A 14,865-nucleotide genomic window follows, 5' to 3' on the forward strand; every position below is an offset into this window, starting at 1 on the left:
AGAAATCAGGGAAGCCTAGAGATGTCAAGGCTTCAGCTGGGCAGCGGTGAAGCCGAGAGAAGAGGACGGCCACCCTTAGGCGGGTACGCGACCCAGAAATGCTCCCTAGAAGGTTGGGCTGATGTGGATTCAGATTCCTGTTCTGCCACTCCCTAGCTCTAGGCCTTGGACAAGGTTCTCACCCTTTGCAAACCTCCATGTCCTTAACCTCACTCTGAGAATCTGCACGTCTAGCTTACAGAGGTTTTGTGAGGATTAAATACATGTGACAGTATCTAGAACAGTGCCTGGTGCCTAACAGGCCATTTTAAGAAATGCCATTTTCTTTTCTTCCCTACAGCTACATAAACAGGCTTGACATGTTACTGGCAAGAACATCAAAAAGTGCAGCTGGGGTTTGGGGACTGAAGGCTTTTTCTACCCAGCAATTCATCATCTGTTTACTCTGACATGACTTGCCCAGTGTCTCAAACCACCATCGGCCTCTCTCTCTCCCTCTCTCTCTCTCACACACACACACACACTTCATTCACATGGGGACAGACTGGGAGCCATCCATGACCATCAGCAGGAAAAACAAAGAATTAACATCCAGTCTTCAGGAGTTCCTATCGTGGCACAGTGGTTAACAAATCCGACTAGGAACCATGAGGTTGCGGGTTTGATCCCTGACCTTGCTCAGTGGGTTAAGGATCCGGCGTTGCCGTGAGCTATGGTGTAGGTTTCAGATGCGGCTCGGATCCCGCGTTGCTGTGGCTCTGGCGTAGGCCGGCAGCTATGGCTCCAATTCAACCCCTAGCCTGGGAACCTCCATGTGCCGTGGGAGAGGCCCAAGAAATGGCAAAAAGACACACACACACACACACAAAAGAATTAACATTCAGTCTGGTCTGAAGTTTTTCCTCCACTCCAGGACTTATAAGACATGAAATTATGAGCCCAAATGTCACTTTCAATGGGACTGGTGGGAGAGGCTTCAATTAAATTATAGAACAATCCTGTAAAATACCTGGGAACATTTTATGAAGCTATTGATATTTCTGAAGGCAAACAAAATGAGGCATGCACCTTGGGAGGCACTGGCAGGGGTGAGAGTAGGGTGGGAAGAAGGGTTGTTTGTTTTAGTTTGTGCCTACTGATGACAGAGCAAGAGTGATGAGGATATTGAAACAGCACCTCAAAAGAAAATACAGTACAGCCTCATTTATCATGCATCTTCAGAGAGAGGGAAGCAGCAGGTGCTTATGAGTGGAGATTATTCCTTGAAGGAGAGCATTTAAAGCTGGACTTGAACTGAGGTTATTAATCTTTTAGGGAAATATAAACCCTCCTGGCAATCCAACACAGAGAGCTGTACCCTTCTTGACAGGAAAACAAAAATATACTTCCAGTTCCACAGGCAATTGAATATTCATGGTTCCCAAGATTACAATGCCTTTCTAACAAAATTCAAAACTTTTCTTAAAGGAAATATTTCTTTTTTTTTTTTTTTCTTTTGGTCTTTTTGCCATTTCTCGGGCCACTCCCGCGGCATGTGGAGGTTCCCAGGCTAGGGGTCTAATCGGAGCTGTAGCCACTGGCCTACACCAGAGCCACAGCAACACAGGATCCGAGCCACGTCTGCAACCTACACCACAGCTCACGGCAACGCCAGATCCTTAACCCACTGAGCAAGGGCAGGGACCAAACCCGCAACCTCATGGTTCCTAGTCGGATTCGTTAACCACTGCGCCACGACAAACTCCCCTCTTAAAGGAAATATTTCTTAACTTCACTACCCAGTGTCCTGCCATGGCGACCTACCCATACCACAGATTGCTTCTCAGGTTGTGAACGAGAACTAAATGGATTCTTTAAGGTCCTCTAGCCCGAGATGAACAGATCCTTAGCTAGGAGCCAAGACACCTAGGTTCCCCAAATCAGCTCTGCTCTGCCTTGTCAGAAAGACACTGGGCCAGTCTCAATTCTCCCTGTATTTCATTTTCCCCATATGGGAAAAAAACAGGTGGGGAAAAAACAGGTGAGGAAGGGGAAGTTTTGACCAGGACAGCAATTCCTAACCTATATTCTGTGCAAGCCAAGCATCATGCACACACACACACACACACACACACACACACACACACAAAAGAAATCTATGGCCAAAATAAACCAAGGAGAATTGCATATTCCATTTCTCTCTTGGAGATGTACACGGCTGATTAGCATTTTAAGGTCTCTGAAAAGTCCTACCATAGAGCAATCCATTACACTTGGTCTAATCAAATATTTCCTTGCTTAGTTTGAGGATAACTCTTTTTCAGTAGAGTAACTACACTGCAGTGCCACTGGAGAGCGTTTAACTTAGTGCTGAGTTTAGGACCAGTAAGTGGTGACTCCGTGGCATCTATTAGTCCTCTCGAACAAACGAAATCAGCACACCATATACAAGGTTAGGGAAGGCTGGTATTGAAACAGAGTGGTAACACCTAGGACGAGCACATCACCATATAATCCTTCACCCAACCTTCCTTCACTGCTCGGGAATGAAGCAAAATCGTCTGAATACTCAGGCATCGACTTTTAGCCTTTCCTTTTGTTCCTCCAATCTGTCTAAAATAGTGACTCTCAAATCTTAGTGGGTGTGAGAATTACTTATGGGGTTGATAATAAAAGGGGGACTTCAGCTTTATCTGTAATTATTTCTCTTATCCAAAAAAAAAAAAAATGAAGCAAATATGACCAACATGTTAACAAGATGAAAACAGGTGTTTGTTACATCAGCTTGAACTTAATTTCTTTAATTTTTCAAAAGAAAGAATGACATTTAAATAATCTCAGCTCAGAGTTGAATATGACTTAATAGGGCATTTAGAGGATTTCCAGGGATAATTAAAACAATGCTGGTGTTTGCCTGAGGCACCAGACTTCACGTCTCACCCCCACTAAGATGCAACCACACCCGGAAAACATCTTCCAGAAGAAGCTCTGAGGAGCACTAACAGAAAGAACCTGGGACCTCCAAAATGCAACATCCCAGGGCCTGGCTCTGAGTCCACCTCCTTCTCTCCTGGATGCAGGATTATAGGGTCAACATCTTTCTGAGGCAGCAGTGGAACGACCCCCGGCTGGCCTACAACGAATACCCAGATGACTCTCTGGACCTGGACCCATCCATGCTGGATTCCATCTGGAAACCTGACCTGTTCTTTGCCAATGAGAAGGGGGCCCACTTCCACGAGATCACCACGGACAACAAACTGCTGCGGATCTCCCGGAATGGGAATGTCCTCTACAGCATCAGGTGAGTTCCCAACGGGCTCCCCCCTCCATCCTCAGGACATGCCCTACCGGAAGCAGACTAAGAGGATGCCAAACAGAGGGGAATGGGCCCTGACAAGCCAGCACCTTTGCAGGACAGGCAGAGCCAGCTCTGCAGCTGCACTCAGCAAGTCAGAATAAAATACCACGGGAACTCCTAGAAGTGAGTGGCTCATTATCACCAGGGAGACCAAGGAAGCATCCGGGAGAGGGAGGGTTAAAGCTGGGCCCCCAAGCTTACCCAGCATTTCAATAACATAAGATGGAAAAAGAGTATTCAAACACAATGCTTACTCCAGGAGCCTTCTATTTTTCAGGATGAATATGTTCCAGAAGTTGCTGTCCAACCCTGTGTCTAGAGTCAGGAATACTGTACTGGACACTTAAACATTTAAGAGGGTGCATCTCATGTTAAATGCTCTTACCATAATTTTTGAATAGTTTTTTTATTTTTATTTTTTGGCCACACCTGCAACATCCAGTGTAAGATCCCAGGCTGGGAATTGAACCTACACCACAGCTCTGACAATACCAGATCCTTAACCTACTGAGCCACAGGCAGCTCCTTTATCATATTTTTTTTTTAAGTAACAGGAGCTAAATAAATGAATAAATAAAAACTGGAGTTTCCTGCCATAGCGCAGCAGGTTAAGAATCCAACTGTAGCAGCTTGGGTCACTGCAGAGGTGCGGGTTCGATCCTCACCTGCTGCAGTGGGTTAAAAGATCCGGCATTCTGGAGTTCCCGGCGTGGACTAGCATTCATGAGGATGCAGGTTTGATTCCTGGCCTCGCTCAGTAGGTTAAGGATCCGACATTGCTGTGAGCTGTGGTGTAGATCACAGAGACAGCTTGGATCCCATGTTGCTTGGCTGTGGCGTAGGCTGTCAGCTCCGATTGGACCCCTAGCCTGGGGTTTTTCACATGCCATGGAGGTGGCCTAAAAAGAAAAATACATATATATATATATATATGTATATACATATAATCCATTATTGCTACAGCTGCGGCTCAGGTCACAGCTGCAGCTCAAATTCAATCACTGGCCCAGAAACTTCCATCCACCATGAGTGCAGTCACAAAATTTAAAAATTTAAAAATTTAATTAAAATTTTAAAATAGCAAGAGCAGAGGCACAAAGTCTGAAAAATCAGAGTAACACTAACATACGTGGCCTGCCAGGTGGACGGTACCGCTCACATGCATGAACCAGGGGTGCTCCATCCCCTTCTGGAAAACCTGTCTCTCCCCTGCACCTTGCATGGCGTCTAGGACAATGGATACCTTACCTCAATTACGGGGTATCCTGCAGACACTAGTCAGGGGTGGCTTTCAGAGTTTCCTACCACACATCCCACCCCACCCCCACCTAATCCCAATCTCCTCCCCAAGCCACGGAGAAAATGTCCATGTTATATTCTTGCTATGCACCATTCACTGAGACTTCACCTACTAGGCTCAGGACTTCACGTGTATTACGTCTAATCCTCCTAATCACCCTACGAAGCAGGTTTTAATACACCCATTTTGCAGACTGGACAACCTGCCAAAGTTCCCCCAGCTACTTAGTAGCAAAACCTAGATTCTAATCTGTCGGTGTGGAGGCAGTGCCCATTCAGAGCCTAGACAGACAGTGCCGAGCACTTAATAGGCATTCAAATGTTTGATGAATGAATGAATATGTTTTTATCTCAAAGAGCTTAACAGGGACACTGATCCTAAAAGACTCCCCCTCCCCCTCCAGTTCCTCAAGGGAATAGATCATTTTGTTTTCATTAGGAGATGAGCTTTAAGTGTCCAGGCCCATAGGAGACGCCGCACAGGTCCTGATCCCCACATGTGACCGGACTCAGAGTCTCTCTGGGGAGCAGAGAGGGTGGCGGAGGGGACTCAGGGGCTTCAGCAGGAAGAGGAGGCACCACGGAGGGACAGACTAGGAGGCCAGCAAGGCTTTGCTCTGCCCACCCACTCCCCAGTGCACATCCAGACTGGAAGAGTGCTGGGCTCAGGATGGCTTGGATTTTGCTATAGCCAGGCTAGTTTCATATCTCCAGGAAGCTAAGCCCCAGTGCAGCATGACAGAAGGACAAATCAGCAGAAAGTGATGTTCCAAGGTCATTCAAATTCAGGAAATTAACCCAGTGTGACAGCTGCCCCACTTTGGAGCTTTTATCTTCAGAAATTCAACTGCTTTCACCTTCCCTTCTCTTCCCCTCCTTCCCCCACTCCCTCTTTTTGATCGTCTCCCCCTCCCTCCCCCTTCCCTTTCCCTCCCTGGCTCCTACCTTGTGCTTAAAGGACCCACATGCAGAGCTGTGGGTAAGAGTTGGAGGGGGAAGTAAGAGCAGGGCCCTTCACATGTACCCAAGGTGCCAGCAGCGAAGCCCCATAGGGTCACCAGTGAGGCATCTTCCGGCATGGGGGTTGGCTTTTCAAGATAGCAGTCCTAGAAAGAAGCAAACCCATGAGCTCAAAATCCAAAGGCCAAGAGACGTGGTTTTGAACCCTGGCTGGGACATCCCCTCGCTGTATGACCTGACGTGCATCCCTATGTAGCCTTCTCTGCACCCCAGTTTCCTCACCCGTCAAATGGGGTAAGTGACCTGACCATCTAAGTCTCTTTGGCCCCTGAGAGCCTTTCTTCTCCATTCCCTGCAGCAGGTGCTCAGATGTTGGCCAAGCCTTTCAAGCTGAAGCTCTGAATGCCAGCTGAGCTGCGGACCTTGGATTCTGTTATGGGGACTCCCCTTGACCTTGTTAAGGTTCTGAGGCTGCAGCTGCTGCAAGGGTTGAAGAACCTAAAATAAACAGCTAGCCCAGAAGCCTGGGGCACCCTCTATTTCCCAGCTGACCCCAGCAGGGGCCCACAGATGTGAGTCAGCTGTGTTTGGACACCTGAAGGCAGGGGGCCTCTTGGAAATAACTTTTGATGAGCCCAGTGTGCAAAGGGAGACAGCCAAGACCCGCTTGCTGCACCTGCTGCAGGTGCAGCGGGGGATGCCTGAGGCCTGATGCTGCTCAGTGTAAAATCCAGGCTCTGCCAGTACCTGAAAGGTCTGCAGCAGAGGAGGATGGGGACAGCCCTTGGCCTTCAGCCCTCCAGCCCTCCAGCCCTCCAGCAACTTGCTAAAGGCAGACCTCTAGAAGCCAGACAGACACCAAAGAAGCTCAGAAATTCCGCTGACTCTGACTTTAGGCAACATATTTTCTCTCTCTGCTGCAGAAATATATTCCAAACACTTAGTTGCCTGACCTCCTTGGCTTCTCCTAGAGAGCTGACTTTCCAGCAGTAACCAGAGGAGAGGCAAAGCTTCCCTGGTCTGTGGGTCCAGCATCGTTCAACTCCTTTCTCTCCCCAGGATCACCCTGACGCTGGCTTGCCCCATGGACTTGAAGAATTTCCCCATGGACGTCCAGACGTGCATTATGCAACTGGAAAGCTGTGAGTCCCTTGCATGAGGCCTCTAAGAGAACCAGACTCCCCTTTCCCTGGGGGCCCAGCAGAAATTCCCACACGGCTGCTCATAATCACTGGACCTTAGGGGATTACTGTAATGGCCCAAAATACCAGATGGGGACTTTGCTCCTAGAAAATGCAGTAGATACAGAACTGCCCTTACAGTGTCAGACTCAAGTCTAGCTTTGGAGCCAGCAGCATTCTCCAAAGAGGGACTGTTCCCTGTTCCTTGCAAACATGCTCTCCAGGGACGGAGGAGCACTAGCTTGATTAAGTCATGGTCCGTGATTCACAGGCAGGCTCACTCCGGCAGGGGAGAGACGGCTGTCTGCACAAATAATTCTAACCCAGGGTAGTGGGTAGTAAGTATGTGGCCAGAAGTATAAAGTGCTGTGGCCTCAAGATGGATAGAGCACTTCCTTCTGATTGGGAAGGAGAGAGGGTTTGGAGAAGGCTTGATGGAGATCAGAGGTGAACCAGGATTTTAACAGGATAGCTCACTTCTTTGAATGGCAAACAGAAAAACCAATCTGGCCAATTTAAACACTGGAGTTAAGTGGAATAGAGATTCCGCATGGACTTGAAGAAGCTAAAGTACAGGAATCAGGGTAGAGCCTTCAGGCAACAGAACTAATGGACCCTCCCCTTGGAGCACCACCTCTGAAGGGTATCAGCACCAGCCAACTCTGGACCCTTTGCCATTTTACTCGAGAGCCAAAGTCTTGGGGCAGAGGGTCTGCTTGGCCTAGCTGCATCACCACCTCACACCTCGATCCCCTACTAAGAGCTCCTCTGTAACATGTACCATAGAGTCATTCCCCAGAGGAAATTCTGCTGTGAACACCAGAAGGAGCTTTCAAGGATTAGTCACAGGCAGAAACAGCAGAGGTCGCCGAATGCGACCATGGGGGCGAGGGGTGGAGGCAGGAGGACAAGCTAGGGTAGGATGCTGGGAGAAGGGCTGTGGGGTCAACGTATAGAATTAAACCGGATTTAATTTCCTTTGTGGGGGCAAAGTCAACATAGTCGCATGAGTTCCACTGAGGATCTGACGCCTCTCTGCCTCTACCCCGAAGCACCCCGACATGCTTCCAGTAAGTGCTTCTGGGTGGTGACTGCTCCTTCTTCTGATCCCATTCCAGTTGGATACACCATGAATGATCTCATCTTTGAGTGGCAGGAGCAGGGGGCTGTGCAGGTGGCAGATGGCCTCACTCTGCCCCAGTTTATCCTGAAGGAGGAGAAGGACTTGAGATACTGCACCAAGCATTACAACACAGGTAGGTGCGAGGGGCCAGCCTCCTCAGATCCCACCTCCGCACCACCAGCCCCAGCCCGGGTCAGAGGTCATTGCAGACATTCATTCAAGCATCGATTCAGTGGACGGTGGACTGAGCTCCATATCTGTTACCTAGCGGGTAAGAGACTATCCCCTGAAACCAAAAGGTGGCTCCCACACTCCCTTCCTGTGAGTCCTGGGGCAAGTAACTGAAGCTGGGGTCACACAGGAAGTGGGAGATAGCCTTTTTGCCAGGCAGCAGTAGGCCCAGCTCAGAATGGACCTGTTTCACAGGCAGCAGGAAGAGCTGCTGGTGGGAGGACCTCCGTCAGAGAGCCTGGCATTTCTGAGAGGGCAAAAGCACAGAGGATGCTCACGTTAGACCCCAGGAGGGAGCTGCAGGTGGCACCGAGGATGAGCAAACAGTGAAGTTGGAAAGGGTTCCCTAGAACGTGGGGGACCAGGGGGCAGGGGAAGAAACCACTCCTGAGCTCAGCTCTCCCCCCCCGACCCATGTCCAGCCTTTGCTGGAAGACTGAACACAGAAATGAACTGGGGCCAGATCAGGACCGGCTTTGCCCGCCCTGCTTCAAGCTGGGAAGGAGCTCAGGAACACAGTAGACCACAGGCAGTCGGCTTGTCTGCTGGCTGGAGGGCTGGGCAGGGGGCTGCTGTCCGAAGGCAGCTGAGTGGAGAGGAGGTAAACAAGGGGCTGTGAGAGGCCGAGGAGAGGAGGTGATGAGTGAGGAGAGGAGTTGAGAAAGCACTGTGGGTTCTGATGCAAACAGAAGGCCCAGAAAAAGGGCAGGCAGCCTGAGGGCTTGTCTGTTTAGGATTAAGACAGCTGCCCCTTTCGGGGAACCTCAGAGATGTCTCAGAACCTCCAAAAATCCTCTCTTCAGCCCTGGGCAAGCTGAGACTCAGAGAGAGAAGAGTCTGGTTGTCCCTCAGTGTCCCAGGGAAATTGGTTCCAGGACCCACTGTGGGTACCCAAATCCCCAGATGCTCCAGACCAGAGGCAGCCCTCCCCACCTGAGGATACTGAGGGCCTCCTCCACTCGCAACGGCAGTGAGTCCCCGTGAGTCAGACCATCACAACTGACGCTCACAGACCACAGCCCTTTGCCGTTCACGTCGCGTTTTCTCATCTCAAGAGAAAAGACTGGCAAGGCCCTGCCCCGTGGAACGTGCACGATCCAGGCAGCCGTAGAAATCCCCTCGTAACTGTATGTCGGTGGACTGGAGACCCCACCAGAGGACGCCCAGCCCAGTTCCAGGAACATGCAGATCAGGAGGGAACAAGCTGCCCACAGTCTGGTCCAGGGAAGAGAGACATCGAATTGCTACCTACCCAATGTACTACGCCTCAAAGGCTCTGAAGATCGTGTGAACAGAGCCCGAGGGACACAGGGGGAAAAAAGAGGGGTTCCTCCTGGGGAAGACTCTTCACCTTAAACTGCCCTGGAGCAGGGAGGCCCCCCTGTGGCTCAGCAGTTGACGAACCCAACTAGTATCCGTGAGGATGTGGGTTCGACCTCGCTCGGAAGGTTAAGCATCCAATGTTGCCATGAGCTGTGGTGTAGGTCGCAGATGAGGCTCAGACCCTGGGTTGCCCTGACTGAGGCAGAGGCTGGCAGATGCAGCTCCCATTCAACCCCTAGCTTGGGAACCTCTGTATGCCACATGGGTGGCCCTAAAAAACATAAAATTAAAATAGAAATAAACTGCCCTGGAGGAGAGGGAGGATTGGCTGGTTCTGGGGAGGGAGAAGGGCATTCCAGGTAGAGGGATTAGCAGGCTCGAAAGCTCAGAAGTGTGACAGTGTAGAGGATGCTCGAGGCAAGGGATGGAGTGTCAGGGGTCATAAGGAGGGTGAACAAGAAGAGAAATAGGGTGGAAACAGGCGAGAGCTGGGAAGGGTGGACTAAAGACTGAATTTTTCCCTGCAGGTAATGGGGACTTTCTTGTAATGGAGAGAGATGGAGGGAATGAAAGGCTTTACAAGAGAAAGTACTAAGAACAAGTCACATTTGTTCTTGTTCTGGCAGAAGGATAGAGAATGATCCCCTTTGGTCCACTGTTAGCAACAAAAGAGTGATGAGGATGATGGCAACTGACATTCTGAGCTTTAATGATTTGTGAGGACTGTGCTAAGGTTTTTTTGGGGGGTTTGTTTTTTGGGGGTTTATTTTTTTGTTTTTTTTTTGGTGGGTTTTTTTTTTGGTTTGTTTGTTTGTTTTGTGGGTTTTTTTGTTTTTTTTGGTTTTTTTTTTTTTTTTTTTTTTTTGCTTTTTAGGGCCACACCTGTGGCATACGGAGGTTCCCAGGCTAGGGGTCAAATCAGAGCTACAGCTGCTGGCCTACACCACAGCCACAGCAACGCAGGATCTGAGCCGTGTCTGCGACCTACACCACAGCTCACGGCAGTGCCAGATCTTTAACCCACTGAGCGAGGCCAGGGATGGAACCTGCAACCTCAGGGTTCCTAGTCAGATTTGTTTCTGCTGAGCCACGGCAGGAACTCCTGTGCTAAGTTCTTTATCGGCATCATTTCATTTTACCATCACAGTAATCACGAGGTTGGTATTGTCCTCACCATCGTCTTCCACCTCCTCATCATCCCCAATTTACCATAGATGAGGAATCTGAGACACAGAGACATCCAAAGACGTGCATAAGGACACAGCTAGTGTGAGGCTGAACCAGGACTCCAGCCGAGGCTGCCCGGACCTCAAAGCCTTGTTCCCATAATTTCTTGCAGGCAAATTCACCTGCATTGAGGCCCGCTTCCACCTGGAGCGACAGATGGGCTACTACCTGATCCAGATGTACATCCCCAGCCTGCTCATTGTCATCCTCTCGTGGATTTCCTTCTGGATCAACATGGATGCCGCCCCAGCCCGCGTGGGCCTGGGTATCACCACCGTGCTCACCATGACCACCCAGAGCTCAGGCTCCCGAGCATCCCTGCCCAAGGTAAGCCCCACTGCCCACGAGCGCAGAACACCGGGACAGGTGCGGACACACACATCCCTTCCTCACTGAGAAAAGAGGAGCACAAGGACTTAGTCCCTATTTCGTTACCTACCATACTGGGCAGGATCCAGCAACCCAATCCAACACACCTTCCCTCCAGGCTTACCATTATGTTCTAGACACCACTTTTTTTTTGCTGCCTTCTTCTGCTTCATCTGCTAGTAACACTCAGCTCCACCTGCCCTTGCACTCACTTCACACTAATGCTGAGTACAATATCCCACTCCTGTCACCATTAACGGTAGATACTTTGTGTTGAGGGTCTCCAAGACCAGCCCATGTTCAGAGACATGATAGCACTCAGACTCGGCAGAGAGTTGTACTTAGAGCTAAGACTCCTTTCAGTGATATGTTAAGGATTCACAGCTTGATGATAAGGGGAAAAGACACAGGCAGAGTCTGGAGAGATCTACATGCAAACTTCCTCACTCTTTCCATGCCATGAGGGACCATGCAGAGCCTTCGCTTACCCCAGCATCAAAAAGACAGCCACGTGTGTGAAATGGTTCTGCCCAGAGACACAGAGAGAAATTGTTTTGAGATTCATTTAAGATTCATTCATTTAAGTGGGTGCTGCTCACATAGGTACCCTCTGCCTAACATTCCCCCAAATTCCAGACTCCAAGGAGGAAAGCAGATGTTCAGCATAAACCACATTGTTTATACAAGCAGTCAAGGCTCAGTGAGGCACCCTAATCCATGAGGGAAAGTGGGAACACCCCCAAAATCCAAGTTTCAGATGTTAACCAAGGGCCAGCCTTGAAAGCAGGTCCTTCATATGACAGCAGCCTCATGCCTGCTATGTTGACCCTTTTCTGCACAGAACTCAATCTGATCCTAACATTTCCTTCCTTTTTTTTTTTTTTTTTTTTTTTTTTTTGTCTTTTTGTCTTTTTAGGGCCACATCCATGGCATATGGAGGTTCCCAGGCTAGGGGGTGAATCGGAGCTGTGGTCACCAGCCTACACCACAGCTCACAGCAACGCCGGATTCTTAACCCACTGAGTGAAGCCAGGGATCGAATCTGCAACCTCATGGTTCCTGGTCAGATTCGTTTCTGCTGCGACATGACAGGAACTCCTGATTCTTACATTTCTAATATTAAACACCACATTCTGTTACATTCACTATTCACTTTTAAAAAAAAAAAAATTTTTTTTTTTTTGGGGGGGCTTTTTAGGGCTGTACCCGCAGCACATGAAAGTTCTCAGGCTAGGGGTCAAATCCAACCTGTAGCTGCTGGCCTACACCATAGCTACAGCAACACCAGATCCTTAACCCGCTGAGTGAGACCAGGGATCAAACCTGCATGCTCATGGGTCCTAGTTGGGTTCATTAACTACGGGGCTACAAAGTGAACTTTAAAAATTTTTATTGGCGTATAGTTGACTTACAACGTTGTATTAGCTTCAGGTGTACAGCAAAGTGAATCAATCATAATATAAATATATCCATTCTTTTTTTCCATATAGATTACTACCAACTATTGAGTAGACTCTCCTGTGCTTTGCTCTTGTGCATATTGTGCTCCACTCGCTATTAACACCAAGCAGGATACTTCACACACTGTTCGTGCCAGATCCGCATCCTGCTCCCCTCACACCGTGCTAGACCCAACCTTCTGTTCCATCCTTCTGACACCAGACACAGCATCCTACCGCGCTCATACCCACACCAGACACTAATTCTCTTCTAGTCGCCCTTACAGTAAACGCGACATCCTGTTCCTTTCACTGTTAACACCTGACCTCACATTCTGTTTAATCCACTTTTAACACTGGATGGAATATTCTGCTTCATTCACTATTAATGCCAGACACCACATCCTCCTCCACGCACCCCGGTACTGAGGGACACCACTCCGCCTGTTCACGCGGAGCGCTCAGTGCCTCCTTCTGCTTTACTCCCCTGTTATGCTAAGCACTGCATTCCAGCCTACTACTGTCTTTGGAGCCACAGTCTGCATGACTCACCCAGCACAAGACACAACATTCTGCTCTACTATTAATGCCAGACACCACACTCTGCTCCCGTCAGCCTTGTGTTAAATGCAACATTCTGCACCATTTCCAGTGACTACCACTTTTAACATTCTGTTTTGATACAGAAAAGTTGAAAGACCATACAAAAGGACACCCTAACAGCCTTCACCTCAGTTCTAGTTGCTACCATTTTGCCATGTTTACTTTATCTCTATTGATGGGTAAGTAAATGCAATTTTTGCCGAATCATTTGTAGGTTACAGACATCATGCCAATTCACCTCTCAGTAAGGAATAAAGATCACAGTAGCATCACATCTGAAAAGTTAACATTAACTGAATAATAAGTATTATTAAATTAGAAATAATTCCATAACTTCGTCTAACAAAGAATCTTTAAATTTTCCCTGTTGCCCGAAAACTATCTTCAGTAGACATGGTGAGGTCCAGTCAAGGATTCAGTGAAGACAGGGAAGAGTAACTGCATACAGTTACTCTTTTAATCTAGAACAGTCTCCCCACTGTTCTTTTGTTTTTCGTGACACTGACTACTCCGTTAACTCCTCAAACAAGACCTAACTCCCTAACCATTTGCCATCTACAGTAGACACTGCTGTCCTCTAGTCACCCTCACAACAAAACTCAAACCTCAACAGTCTGCTCTTTGCATGAAAAGTAGGGTTTGTACTCTTCTACTTTTATTTTAAAGGCTTGAAACCAAATTCTGTTTACTATTACCAACTGACAGAACATTCTGCTCTGTTCATTCACGACAGCAGGCATAATATTCTGCTTCCTCTTCCTTGTGTTAGGCTCACCAGGCTGTTCCACTCCCTATTAATAGTTGATGCCATATTCTCCTACACTTATAACCTACACTAGACTCAACATTCTGCTCCACTCACTGTTAGCACTAGACTTGATAGTGGGCTCCATTTGCTATAACACTCAACCCGACATTCTTCCTCCTTCACTTTTTTGAAAGCATAAAATTCTGTGGCGCTTAATATAATCACAAAGTTGTATACCCTCAGCACTAATTCCAGATCACTTTCATTTACCCTGAAAAGAAACCCCCATACTCATCCAGTCACTCTGTAGATCCCCCTCCTACCAGCTTCTGGCAACCACTAATATACTTTCTTTCTCCATGAATTTGCCTACTCTAGATGTTTCACATAAGTGAAATCATACTATTATATATATTGTATGATATGTGCACTTTTATGACAGCCTTCTTTCATTTAGCATAAGGTTTTCGAGGTTCATCCAAGTTGTAGAATGTATCAGTAGTTGATTTCTTTTTCTGGATAATATTCCATTTTATCACATTTTGTTTGCCTGTTCATCAGCTGATGAACATTTGGATAATTTCCACTTTGGAGCTATTTTAAACAATGTTGCTATGAACATCTGTGTACAAGTGTTTCTGTGGACATATGTTTTCAACTCTCATAGGTATAGTACCTAAGGGTGGAATTGTTGGGTCATATTTATTTATATGCTTAACTCTTTAAGGAGCTGCCAAACTATTTCTAAAGTGGCTACACCATTTTATAATCCTTCCAGGGTTCCAATTTCTCCACATCCTAACACTTGTTGTTTTCAATTATAGACATCTTAATAGATGTGAAGCAGTAATTCATTGTAGTTTTGATGTGCATTTTCCTATTGACTAATATTGTTGAGCATCTTTTCATGTGTGTATCAGCCATTTCTGTCTTTTCTGGAGAATCTATTCAAGTCTTTTGCCCCCTTTTTAATTGGGGTATTTTTCTTTTTATTATACAGTAATAGTTATTTGCGTATTGTG

General features: G+C 47.7%; 1 protein-coding gene and 1 long non-coding RNA gene across 13 annotated transcripts in view; one reads left to right on the plus strand and one right to left on the minus strand.

The window, feature by feature from the left end:
- Window positions 1-14,865, minus strand: part of LOC110257249 (uncharacterized) — an 830,883-nt gene that overhangs the window by 797,883 nt on the left and 18,135 nt on the right. For 4 of the 11 annotated variants that reach the window (XR_014831014.1, XR_014831013.1, XR_014831015.1 and 1 more), the window contains exon 3: window positions 5,585-5,745. The exons of 3 other annotated variants lie outside the window; for them this stretch is intronic. This is a non-coding gene — a long non-coding RNA (uncharacterized LOC110257249). Of the gene's footprint in view, window positions 1-2,761; window positions 4,240-5,584; window positions 7,988-14,865 lie in introns of those variants that run through there. 4 more of the 11 variants (XR_014831009.1, XR_014831011.1, XR_014831010.1 and 1 more) reach the window with 4 other exon arrangements.
- Window positions 1-14,865, plus strand: part of GLRA1 (glycine receptor alpha 1) — an 88,866-nt gene that overhangs the window by 62,330 nt on the left and 11,671 nt on the right. For both annotated transcript variants that reach the window (XM_013984908.3, XM_013984909.3), the window contains exons 4-7: window positions 3,060-3,283; window positions 6,659-6,741; window positions 7,899-8,036; window positions 10,797-11,011. In XM_013984908.3, the coding sequence (XP_013840362.1) occupies window positions 3,060-3,283; window positions 6,659-6,741; window positions 7,899-8,036; window positions 10,797-11,011 (660 nt within the window). The remainder of the gene's footprint in view (window positions 1-3,059; window positions 3,284-6,658; window positions 6,742-7,898; window positions 8,037-10,796; window positions 11,012-14,865) is intronic.

This window comes from Sus scrofa, chromosome 16, assembly GCF_054392235.1.
Source record: "Sus scrofa isolate SSC_HxYL_T2T_F1_AM1 chromosome 16, Sscrofa_HxYL_maternal_Yorkshire_Landrace_v2.0, whole genome shotgun sequence".
Lineage (NCBI taxonomy): Eukaryota > Metazoa > Chordata > Mammalia > Artiodactyla > Suidae > Sus > Sus scrofa.